This window comes from Anopheles funestus, chromosome 3RL (genome assembly GCF_943734845.2).
Source record: "Anopheles funestus chromosome 3RL, idAnoFuneDA-416_04, whole genome shotgun sequence".
NCBI classification, from domain to species: Eukaryota; Metazoa; Arthropoda; class Insecta; order Diptera; family Culicidae; genus Anopheles; species Anopheles funestus.
Genome location: NC_064599.1, coordinates 15,354,558 through 15,366,859, shown reverse-complemented (window position 1 = coordinate 15,366,859; position 12,302 = coordinate 15,354,558). Strand labels below are relative to the sequence as shown.

Genomic DNA, 12,302 nt, shown 5'->3' with positions numbered 1-12,302 from the left:
AGAACAGTAGAAGATGTTTTGTTGGAAACGTTTTTGCAATAAACTAATACCAGTGAACAAAACATAACGCAAAAAATTAATCTATTGTACACTCTTTTCAAACTGTGAGAAAAAAAAACAATATATCCAATCTATGAATCAATTCTACACGAACGAGAATGAACGGGACTAACCGATAATGAAGTTTGTAGGTGTTACATGAGATGAGTTTTCAATTAGAACAAATTAAACAACAAATCAAACTTTCTCTTGCTGTAATGCAGTGTTGTGCACGATGCAGGTTTATTTGCAAAGTCAAGTGCAGCTCTTTATAGTACGCGTGCATCGGTTGAGTGAAAAAAAATTTGTCAAGGTATGACCCAACACATTTACACGACCACCTAAATGAAGAACGAACAGAACACACAGTTCACGAAAAATTTGTCGTACGGTGGAACGTAAGTAGAAAATTTTAATCAAATCAATTCCCACACCACACGGTGCAAGATTTTTAGCAATAGTCCAAAAACACTTCGTGAACCGCTGTTTTGCTTTTGCAATGTCATAGTTAATTCTAACTAAATGTAATTGCCATTATATTAAACAAATTTATCAACATCCCAGACTGCCAAAACCTTACCAATATTATGTTTGTTTTATTGTCAAGTATTGTTTTATTATCGAGTGTAACGTATTCTTCTACACTTACCTATTCTACGTTTTGTACGGTTATATAGAAATTTACACACTATTTCCAAAATTGTGATGCCATATTTACAATTGGCTTACATGATCTAACTAGCTAATTAGTGCATTCGATGTACAGTGTAAAACTTGAACGAACGCGAAAATTATAAAACTAAAATAAATGTATATTAAATATCGTAGTAGAATCTCTTTTAAGTTGAATGCAACCATTTATGGTACAAATCATTATTTTTTTATAGGGAAAAACATAATTTGGTTCGATAATCACAATCAATTTCGACTTGCCAAACGTCTAATAATTTACTAATATTGTTAATAACATTGCAACATATTTAGGTCAACATCATACCATCAAATTATTGTTCTTATTACTATTTTTTCCTCAAAAAATAAAGCAAAATTATAAGCAAAAAGTGGAACTCGGAAACCATGCTTTATAATACTGATATTTTTGGAAGCGTTTTAGCGAATTGCATGCGCAAATTGTATCACTACATTCAAGCTGCTCCAAACATCCCTAAAAACCACACGCACCATCATGCAATGATTACTACAGGAACTACTTTTAGGATTAAATAAAACATGCAATAAACAAAATATTGTTTACTTTTTGGGAAATATATAGGCATGCAGTTGAGTAATTACTATAGTCTGTGAATTCATAAATAGAGCATAGAAGAACTAAGCTGTTGCACTTACGATTCCACCATCGGCCCTGGATAAGGATCCGACTTTTGATACAATGTTGACAATTTCACACCAAAAATAATTGATGGCAGGAACAGTAGCAGACACCACACTACTCCAGCCCAGAATCCATTCTGAAACAAAACAAACAAATATTATAATTACGATAAATTTCATTTCCACCAGCCGCTCTACGATATGCTTGTGTACTTACAAATGGATCAACGATTCGTTGGCACGATGCAACAATCACCGACTCGTAAACGTTGTACATTGGACCACAAAGACCAATATCGTCCTGTGTGGAATCGATCACGAACTTGATGTACGCATAAATTTGGTTGGTAAAACCGGTTACCAGTTCCTCAGTAATATTCTGCACGAAAGTCATGCCGTGTTTGTTAATGTAAATTTCAGCTTCCTTGATCTGCGTCAAGAATTTGTCGATGGCTTTTGAGAAAGATTCTTCCCCAAACTTCAAGCTGCTGTCCAGCGTGGTCGAGAGCTTGATAAGCTCGTTTGTCGACACAATCATCGGATCGACAAGGTTGGTCTACAAAGGTAAAGCAATAGAGATTATATCATTCATTTTCTGAGCGATTTTCTTTATCAAGCTAAAAACAAAACCCTACCTGATACGAAGACAGATGTAGAGCTTGGTTTTTAAGGTTCACTTTAATGTCGTTCATTTCCTTTCCGGGTGGAACGCGGTCCGCTACATCGCGTAGCTTTTGGGCTATCTCATTCAGATTATACTCGGTGATGTTGTACGTCAGCTGGAATATTACAACAAGTACCACATAAAATATTCACATCTTAGCGCTTTCTCTCCATTACAACTTACATTATCGGTAAACTTATCCACGTCGAACTCGTTTAGCTTCGACGCCTGCAGTGCTTTTATGTCTTCGGTCGCTTCCGGTGTAAGAATTTGTACCGGATTGATTTTAATCTTGAGCGTAAGCGCATTCAGTTCGCGTGTAATGCCGTACTGCTCCGGGAATTCACGAATCGTGTCAATGTCGACAAAGTTGTTCAGCTTCAGCACCTTGTAGATCGATTCATTCTGTTGGCACGCCATAATCACCTGACCGATGCTTACTTGTTCCATATTATCGCTGACCTGCAGCTTGGTTCTTGAGCGTTCGGCCTGTGCCCGCAGATCTGCGTACAGGCGGTTCAAATCAACGAACTGATCGATATAGCTGACAATCTGATCGTTGGCCGGATCGCGAAGTGAGTCACATGCAGCACGACGCGTAAGTGTGCCCACCAGGAATGAAGCCAAAGCTACCGCCAGGATCACAGAAAACGTAAGGAAGATAATGGCAACGGCGCTGGAAAGAAAAGGAAGAAAAAATCATTTTAAATAAGCACTTTTCCCGGTTCCTTTCGAGCAGTTTAAATGCAATCACTTACAAAATTAAAAACCTTCCACCGGCACCTTTATTGCAGCAATCATCTCCATAACCGTCTGGGCGTTTTCCACAAATTCCACACAACAGCCCAAACACAAGACAGATCAAAATCAACAATAGCACCGAGCTGATTCCTAGTCCGGCATAGTATCGGTAGATGCTGTACTGCTGTATGTACTCGTCCGCCGTATCCAGATGCTTGTACGAGTTGTTACCCAGCGTATCGGCCACATTGCTTAGCCGCGAAGTAAGCAGGTTCGATACCTCCCTAATTGCATTGCCCGTTGAATCCGAAGCGGCCTGCACTTTCGGTATGTTTTCCAGCACGGTCTGATTGAGCGTACTCTTCAGCTGTTCCATCTGCTTGACGCCCTTACGTATGGCACTTCCAAGGCTGCTATCCATCAGCTCCTTAACGCTCTCGATGATGTCAGACAAATCCGGCAGCTGAAGGATACAGAAAAGATGTCAAACGACATTAGTACACACTGCACAGCAAAACGCACCAATACGGAGCTGGAAAAGCTGCTTTGTATTTGTAAAGAAAACAGAAATGAAAATACTTGCACTAAAACAGACAGTACTTACACACAGAAACAGTGCATAATTATCTTACAAACTAAAATTAAAGTTGCAAACTGCGGTTTAAAATGGGATTTAAGATGATGCCAACATGTGGTATGAAATGATATTAGTCTTTTGTTGCTTGTGCCTCCAATTTTGTTCTCCAATCGCTGGTGGTACGCTTACACACGCGTCAATTTGGTGAGGTTTTGGGTTAACATAGAAACATTGCAGATAATATCACACACAAACACACGCACACATACACATAAATGGAGTAATGAACTGATAATAGAGTATATTAAACAAAAAACAATTTAGGAAACAAAAACCATCGTTTGACCGATACACATGAACAAAACGAATAAATAAAAAAACAATTGGAAGTAGAGCATAGCATATACGAAATGAAAAATAACTTAATAAACTTATTCCAGAAAACACAGTGACACAGTTGTACAAAAGTTTCGGAACGAATCGATTCAAATAAAATACAGAGCAAGACAAAACACAAACTGTTAACAAAAGAGGAACGTAACACAACTCGAACACAACACAACCAACACTAGCGGTAAAGCCGAAAGAGTCACCTACCCTCGGGAAGTATCTGTCTTGTATCTTGTATTCGACGATGAAAGTATGTACGGTGGATTAATGTGTCCAGGATGAATAATAGTTGAGAGTTTAATTAATTGAGTTAGTTTGTGGGTGTTAAATATTACGGTGTTGGAATGGTGAAGGTGGTGGTGAGCGAAAAAAACATGATTCGTTTAACAAACGCCTTGACGTAAATGTAGTACGCTTGCACAAGGTTTGCAAACGTCGAATTGTAATACACAATTTACGATTGATGAATGGTGCTTATGGGCAGTATTTCATGTATAAACATATGTATGCGCATGATCTAACAATGGATGGATATGCATGAGTAAAACAATATCTACCTAAATGGCGAATGAATTGGTATATTTCAATAAGCAAAAGTATCAATTAAATGTATCTAACAAATCAACGAATGAAACACTTATGGCCTATATCAATTATGATGATTCAATTTTGTTTAGAAAATGGAATTACTAATTTCAATTACCCATATTATAACAAAACAATGGTAACTCCACTCGCATTCCTTTAGCAACGATTTTGCTACCGTAATCAAATCGTTTTGTTACGTGACCCACACCATTTTCGTAAACATTTTCATTAATATAACATAAATAATGGAATATTTACAAAACATTGTAAAGCAATTACATTGTTTGAAGTATTCATTTTATGGTTTGAATATAATATAAACAATCCCACTCTCGCTTGAAGAGGGTTCTTAAAGCCTTTCATTTGTTTATATTTTTTAACGTTTTCATAAATGTATCTCAATGTATGATAATAGTGCAGCTTCTTCGTGGTTTAGTTCGCATCCACGGTAACTTATTTTAGCATGAAACCTTTAAAATCATTTAAAAGTTAAAAGAAAAGCATCAAAAAATTGTCTGCACGGTCACCACCAACACCAAACACAAAACATCACCGGTAATTAAAGCTCCTTTCGATTCTTGACTAACTTACCGAGTTGTAGTCGATACCGTTCACATTCAAGCGTCCAATCTTGTAGTCTTCCATCACTTTAATACATTCCTGTGTGCCACATTTATTAAGCGACGTAAGCAATTCTCTCTTCACGCCACGAAGCCCTACGAGTGTTGGTATAAAAAATTATGAATGAAATGAAAACATTTTTTTTACCACCGCAATGATATTTAACACTCACCATCGTTTAGCTGAGACGCCGTGATCCGTAACTCGCTGGTGAGTTGTTTCATCTTTTCCAAATTTTTGCTAATTCCTGGCAAATCTTCAACAAACTGATACAATGTCGTTAGCTTCTCTGCCTTAGATTGTTCTTCAAGTCGTTTGATTATGGTACCGGACGCATCGTTCAGCATCTGTTTGAGATCGTTGTTTAGCTCCTGGTAGTTCTTGTTCAGCACATGATCGATGTGGGACGAGGTACTTTTCAAGTATAGCCGAGTATCGTGCACACCATGCCGAGCGGAAATAGTAATGTTTTCCACCCCATGTTGCATATAGCTGTTGGTAACAAATGCAACCACCACTCCAAATCTATTGTTTTGAACGAAAAGAAAAGAAACAAATTAATACATATCATCATTACTTATATGGATGCATTCACATCGCTTCTATACTAGAGGATCACTTACACCAATGCCGAGGTTGAACAAATCAACAGGAAGCCCAAAATTGCTCGACGGCAAGTATCGTGTTTCTTGTCGAACGGTTGGGAACGTCCACCGCATCCACCGAAGCATCGGCAGCAACACAAACACAGCCCCATGATAGGCATGATTGCAATCATGATGATGCACACTGCCGCCACAAGCAAGATCGCCCAGTATTGTTTCAGCAACGGACCCCAATTGTTGTCCGCAACGTTTGGTCCTGCAGCAATTGAGCCTTCCTGGATGGTGATGTAACCTACAACGGCGAGAGCGATATCGATTAATTCGAAAATATAGAAATAATATATTCCGTTAGTCTTACCGTCCGGGATGGGATACTCATCGACGAACAGATCGATGACGTGATTGGTGATTTCGTACAGCGGTGCCATACCGCGTGGATTATATGACGTTGAGCTTTGATATTCAATCACTTCATTATAACGCGTAAACTCAGTCGTGCGGATCTTTAGAATTGGTTCCGCTTGCGCTACCACTACGAATGCACTAGGCAGGATGAGCAATAGAACGACACCGAGCATCTGTCGCCGGGACAGGCCCGTCGTGGAAGAGACCATGGGCACCGCCATGGTTGGTGTACGTGTTGCTGTTGGCATTAAATGATGGCTGCTGGATAGATACGACAACACGCCGGTTGTGCGACCACAACACGTCTGTGGTTGTCCAGCTTCCGGGGATGGATTGGCAGAGTGTATTGACGGGTTTCGGTATCGGTTCGATGGCAGACTCTTACTTTGGCCACTTTGGTTACGTTACGAGGCAGTGGATGGAGGAAGATTACGCGGCAAGCCCGGCAAAGGTTCACCCTTCGACGGTGCCAACTTCCGGTTTGTCGGTGGGAACGTTGTAGAAGGTGAATATTCTTCACTCTATACGATGCACTCCTCGCTGTTGCTGATGAACCTGTTTTGTAAAGAAGAAACACAGGTGGAATTATTAATATTTTGTTTTTATCCAAGCAATACATGTACAGCGTATATTTCGACAGACTACTGCGATCAAGTTAAACGTTAAAGTTTAATGTGTAATTATTGTTCAAAGTGCCTTTCTCTAGTGGCAAAGTGTATGAACGTGTCGAACATCCTATTTCTGAATTCTGCAATAACTTGGTAGAACTTAACGTCAGTGCCACTAACTTCCAAACATAAATTCTTAACTAGCTGGAAACTCAAGCGATCTTCGTGTTGATACCGTTCGGGTGAGAATATTGATATCCGCAATATTGATCATAAACTTTCCCTGTTAAGTTCGTTCATAAAACGTTACCAATAACCTTCACCAAGCTTTAGCTGTAGCGTGTTTAGTTCATATAAAACTGAACAAACCGGTGAAGTCTTCGAAATACGAAGAGAGTTTACAACGGTGATGGAAGTTCCTTGCGAGAAGCAACCACACGTCCACTATCAGCTGTAAAACTAATCGTAAAGCAGTTAAACTTTTCAACCCGAAGCCAAAAAACCGGAGTCCATTTATTACACACAAATACTTAAACGATCATACACATAAAGATCACTCTAAATATGATTTTGGTGGGGTAAAACTGGTTCGCTAAAATGGCGGCTAAAATCTGTCCGAAAACCACACACTCATTTCGCTACTGTCCGTTTCGCCATTCATCGGAACAGAAGCAACAAAAAGGGTAACTTTACACAGTTTCAATTTATTTCTCCCTTGGGAGGTGGTTTTGGTTTCGAAACCTATTTTACTTCCTCACGTTTTTTGTTGTTGTTTGCCGCATCCATGACTCAGTGGCTCAGTGGTCACGCTTTTTACGGTAGTTGTGCATGAATAGCTTGTTCCGTGGTGTTTTGCAGTTCCAGTTCTGCTTCGATTGACGGACCTGTAAAGAAATCCACCGATATTCCGGTGAGACGTTTTTTTTCTTCTAAAGAGTCCGTGTTACTTCCACTGGCACGTAACGTTGGTTCAGGTAAAAGCATCACGAAATATTCGGTTTTTTTTTGGTGCTAATAGGTGAGTTCTAATGACAAACTACTCCGTTACCAACAGGTTAACATGCTTGTAAATCACGCACTCTGCTAGTTGTGTGTCTCCTTTTTGGTTTCATCCGTTGGTCTTACTGAGCAAAACGCACCATAAAATGTGATAAGCAAAGATCATGAGCAATCAAGTGAATCATCCTTTTATGGTAATAGCTTTCTGTAGAAACAGAAAGACTCTCGACAAATTGTGAAGTGCCGTCTGGTTCTTTTTATGTGAATCAACACCATGCCAAGTCTTTTAGTAATTTAAACACTTTAAGAAAATATTGGTTTTTCCAATCTTGATTGTATCTCTACCTCACTGGGTTAGGTCAAGTAAAAAGAAATCAAGTACCGACAAGTATATCTCTACAAACTTCAGTCAGTTTTTGATCTATAGTGTTATTTCCCGAGGATCACCCGGTGATGCATCATAGACTAAAGGCATCTTCGTGAGGTTGGTAATGCTAAATAGAAGAAAATTCCGCTATAATCGACTGTCGGTGAGGCGAATTACCATTAGACCTCAACGATGTTGCACTGTCCATTGGGGACTACACGGTCAAGACTTAAAACAAACTCCGTGTACTGCGTCTGTTACGTCCACGTGTTATCAACTCCAAACGTCCAGGCATCATTGTTCTAGCAGCGAGTGCGTTCTGCCGTTTCTTAACAGCAACAAAACGTGTCAGAAAAACGCAAACACACCGCATATAGCAACACTTTAACCAAACAAATCGTGCCTGAAAGAATAATGCCCAAAATAGCGTACATCTATGCAAAACGAGTAAAACGGAGTAGACGGAACAGTGTATTTTATCTTACTTTCTTCAATATCGTTTTAATTTTTTTGTTTTGCGGAATTGTTTGATTAACAGCGGACGCTACGATACGCTACAAATTAACCCGACCACTAAAATCTAAACAAACTTCATCCGATCAACCACAAAAGAAGTGTGATAGAAACAATCATTCTTCCCCATGTGTCGTACAATAGCAGTCCTCGTCATCCGTTTACCGATTAGTGTTGTGCCGGTTTTAAGGCGATATTTTATCACACATTTTTCTTCATTCTGGCTTTGAGTGCGTACTTCTAAATGAAAAATAAAACCCAAACATACTTCGTTTCGTTCACCATTCTTAACACTCTCTCTTTACCGAAACGGTGACCTCCTGCAGCGCTAATCAACCTCAGCGATCGTTCGGTAAGTGTGCTAGTTTCGTCATCTGGCGTTTCGACTTGTGCAGCAAACGAACAACGCGAAGGAAAACCACCATCCCAGACTGGGGGGAAAAATGGAGAGACAAAACTGATATTATAAATATCCAACAAACCCAACCACATCCCGGTTCGGCCCGGTGACAGCTGCAGTGCATCTTCCTTGTTCGTTGGCGATTGAGAAGAACATGGTTTCATCCTGCAGTGCATTCTTAAGCAATTTGGTTTACTGCTACCGAACGATGCAACAAGAAAATTGCGATGATTAAGAAAATGCCAACATGGGAGTAAAAGGGAGTAAAATTAAATCATAAACATTCATCAGTGTGAAATAAATGTTTCTGTTTCTCCACTAACTCTGTTTGTTTATATTTTGATTCATTCAACGGTTTAAATAGTGAAACCACTTAAAAACTGATTTTCCATTTTTTGATACAAAACAAAGTTAAAAATTCCCCCAAATGATTCATAACACTTCACATGTTTCCGCACGTAATGCGTTTCAGGTCCATAAACGGTCACGTTGGAAATCTAAACATATTTTGTTTGCTATGTTTTATTATCGCCCCTACTCGAATGTTGTCTTCATTGCGTTATCATGCGTCCGTATGCCATCACGGACAACGATAAGATCCCTATAATAATCGTTTGTTTTTATAAAACTTGAAATGTGGCTGGTATTAAAGAGCAAAAAAAAAGCAAAACAAATTAAACAATAAATATGAGTGTACAAAATCACGAGTCAAATAGGACCACCGCAAAATGAACAATTAAAGGAAGGAAAAAATATGAAACATTTGCTGTAGAAAAAAACGGTTTAAAGCGGTTTAATTGGATGGTACCGATTACATGGGTACAAGTCGCTTAAGAGTGGCTTAATTGTATCAAATTCCTGTGCGCTATCTATATCGAAGTTAAACACGGCCGATGAAGTTTGCAAGCCCGCTCAATGGAGCCTCGATAGAGGATATTGTTTCGCGTGTCGGTAATTGAACTAAAGAACAAACAAAGCTCACAATCTGTATCACTGATCGAGTTGTAACACTTGATTTTTGATACATTTTAAGTTGATATTGAATTTTACAATTCAAAAATATGTTCAACAACCTGCTTCATTTTACACTATGAAGTTTAATTTAACAATCCACCAGTGATGAACCTTTTTTTTTTTGCTTCCGAGAATAATTCTTCGTTTTTTCTCATGAAACTCCATAAAATGTCGGTTAACCCTTTGGACCATTTATTTTCCTTCGTTCAACTGCCTTTTTCTTGGCTTTTTCTCCTGCAATAAAGCATCCTGCCGGTGGCCTTGAGGCACTGCGGCGGAAAGGGAAATTAAATCAATAATTTTATTACCTTTCACTGACGTACGGATCAACGGCAAAACAACATCGTCATGCTGTGGCCCCTATGCACTTTTCCATTCTCCTTTCCTATGAAACACCCTGTGGCAAAGACTAAAAATGCGTGTTCGGGTGCTTATGGTCTGGCTCCTCCAGTACATCACTTCCCATGACCAGAGACAGCCGGCTCTCCTGATTGATAGGATGCTTCCTGTTGAGGTTCCGTTTACTGCCATAACTTTTATGCACTCGAGCTGTTCCAGGGTGGTATAAACAGTTCTCACAGTAACAACAACAAACAAACAAAAAGTTGATAAGACTGATCATAACCAACACACGATTGAAGTATGACTTTCAATGCATGGCAGTTTATATTGAAAAGGTCGCATTCGGGGTTATAATGATGATCGCAATAAACTGGTGTCGAACAATACAGACTAGCAATGGCGACATATAGCATGAGATAGCAGTTCAATTGTACCACAGTACAAGAATTGATTCATATTAATGTATCACACGCTATAAATAGTAACCTACATGATAACGTTTCATCGATAATATTTATACTTCATATAACTTTTTTTTAAATGAACAAGATCGTAACGCATTGATATGTTGCTAATATTTGCTTCAAATATTTTACATGAGTTTATTTACGTGTCGATCAAAAACATTTTCCTACCACGCTATATAGCCTAAGCTTGTTTGTTCCCTTAGTTCTTAAACAAATTTCCCCAGTAAAAGACGCATTTGCCGGTTAGCGCCAACATTTGGTTCATCGAACAAACGGTTCGACTGTTTTGACCGAGCTCAAGTTTTGTGTGGCACCACACTAATGCCACTAGAGGGTTGTTTATTTCCTTCCTTATTTTATCCCCCGCCAAAAAACTGTATCCGCCTTACAAGGTGCTGGGAAACAAACAAACGACCAGCGGCACGAGAAAGTGCCCCAACCACATCGACAGGAACGACCCGTATTGGTGACGTTCGCCAGTGACGTTCTCTTTTTTCCAAAGTGGGTCATTTTGGGTAAAAGGTAAAAAAAATATATAGAAGTCGTGGGGAAGCTCAACCGCATAACTAACCACCTTTCGCTGGGAGTTTCTATCGCTTTCGCGACTTTGGTTCCATCTTTCTCCAAACCGTCATCATTTATGGCTAATATATGCGGAACATTTGCTTACCGATCATCAAAGCTCCCTGGGTACATTTATATGAGGATAATCGGTAAACAATTGTACAGCTTTGGATTAATTTGCATTGTGGAGAAACATATTATTAGCTTTAACTCAGCTTAAAGTATCAGGGAAAAAGGCCATTAACCATATTGCGCAATAAACTGTAATAAATAGGTCAAGAACTACAAGACCGTTTGTTCTCCAAGGCACCACTAGCAATATACAAAAAAAAAGAAAAATGCTTTAAATTCATTTAACCAACAACTTATTGTATCCCTTGCAGTTCCTCCCCATTAGCTCAAGTGTGAAAAACATCCTTCAATCACGCCATGCTTCAGAAGGAGTGCGATGCAAAGGGAAAGCTGAAACATTAATTAAAGCATGTTTTCACCCTTTTGTCCTATTCATTGGAGCATACATCAAATTAATCGTAAGGAAAACGCATGCTACCGTACACCCTCGCTAACATTGGTTTTAGATTATCAATATTCATCAACAATATGTCCTTTGAGACACACACACGCAAGCCCTCTTCGCACGCACATCAATCCTGAAGCACCTTTTCGATCGATTCGCAAAGAATTCATGATTATTTATTGAACCTAGCACGGGGGAATTCAATTTCCTGGTTCATACGCAACGGTTCGTTCTGGAAATAATATGGAGTTCTAAAAATAATCCACGAAATGTTCCAATCAGTATCACAGCCATGTGACGGCTAGGAGGTGATATTTTCGCATATATGGAGAACTACTAAAACAACAACAGAGTAAGCAAAATGCCTCCCCGAAAAAAGAAAGAAGATGAATATCTCTGCACCATTAACTGTCAGCACTTTGTACAAGGGAGGGAGTCCACTGCTACTGTAGTGGACAGAAGGAAGGCAGGCACCGGACCCATGTCCATGTCGCATCCGTTCATCAATCATTCAGAGCATGCTCTCGGGACCCGTAACGTGACAGAGAA

At 39.3% G+C, this 12,302-nt stretch overlaps 1 protein-coding gene and 1 long non-coding RNA gene across 8 annotated transcripts in view; one reads left to right on the top strand and one right to left on the bottom strand.

The window, feature by feature from the left end:
* LOC125769268 (prominin-like protein) overlaps positions 1 to 12,302 on the bottom strand; it is a 47,357-nt gene that overhangs the window by 7,545 nt on the left and 27,510 nt on the right. For 6 of the 7 annotated variants that reach the window (XR_007419042.1, XM_049437915.1, XM_049437913.1 and 3 more), the window contains 10 exons: positions 5,916 to 6,517; positions 5,576 to 5,849; positions 5,125 to 5,477; positions 4,923 to 5,047; positions 3,951 to 3,974; positions 2,794 to 3,239; positions 2,219 to 2,711; positions 2,007 to 2,150; positions 1,589 to 1,927; positions 1,387 to 1,508 (listed from right to left, as the gene is read on the bottom strand). Coding sequence is in view for 6 of the 7 variants with exons in the window: in XM_049437915.1 (XP_049293872.1) it covers positions 1,387 to 1,508; positions 1,589 to 1,927; positions 2,007 to 2,150; positions 2,219 to 2,711; positions 2,794 to 3,239; positions 3,951 to 3,974; positions 4,923 to 5,047; positions 5,125 to 5,477; positions 5,576 to 5,849; positions 5,916 to 6,210 (2,615 nt within the window). In the remaining variant the exon portion in view is untranslated. The remainder of the gene's footprint in view (positions 1 to 1,386; positions 1,509 to 1,588; positions 1,928 to 2,006; positions 2,151 to 2,218; positions 2,712 to 2,793; positions 3,240 to 3,950; positions 3,975 to 4,922; positions 5,048 to 5,124; positions 5,478 to 5,575; positions 5,850 to 5,915; positions 6,518 to 12,302) is intronic. The other variant, XM_049437916.1, reaches the window with a different exon arrangement.
* LOC125769318 (uncharacterized) lies at positions 6,768 to 9,493 on the top strand. Its single transcript, XR_007419044.1, has 2 exons — positions 6,768 to 8,053; positions 8,475 to 9,493. It is a non-coding gene; the product is annotated as an uncharacterized LOC125769318 (long non-coding RNA).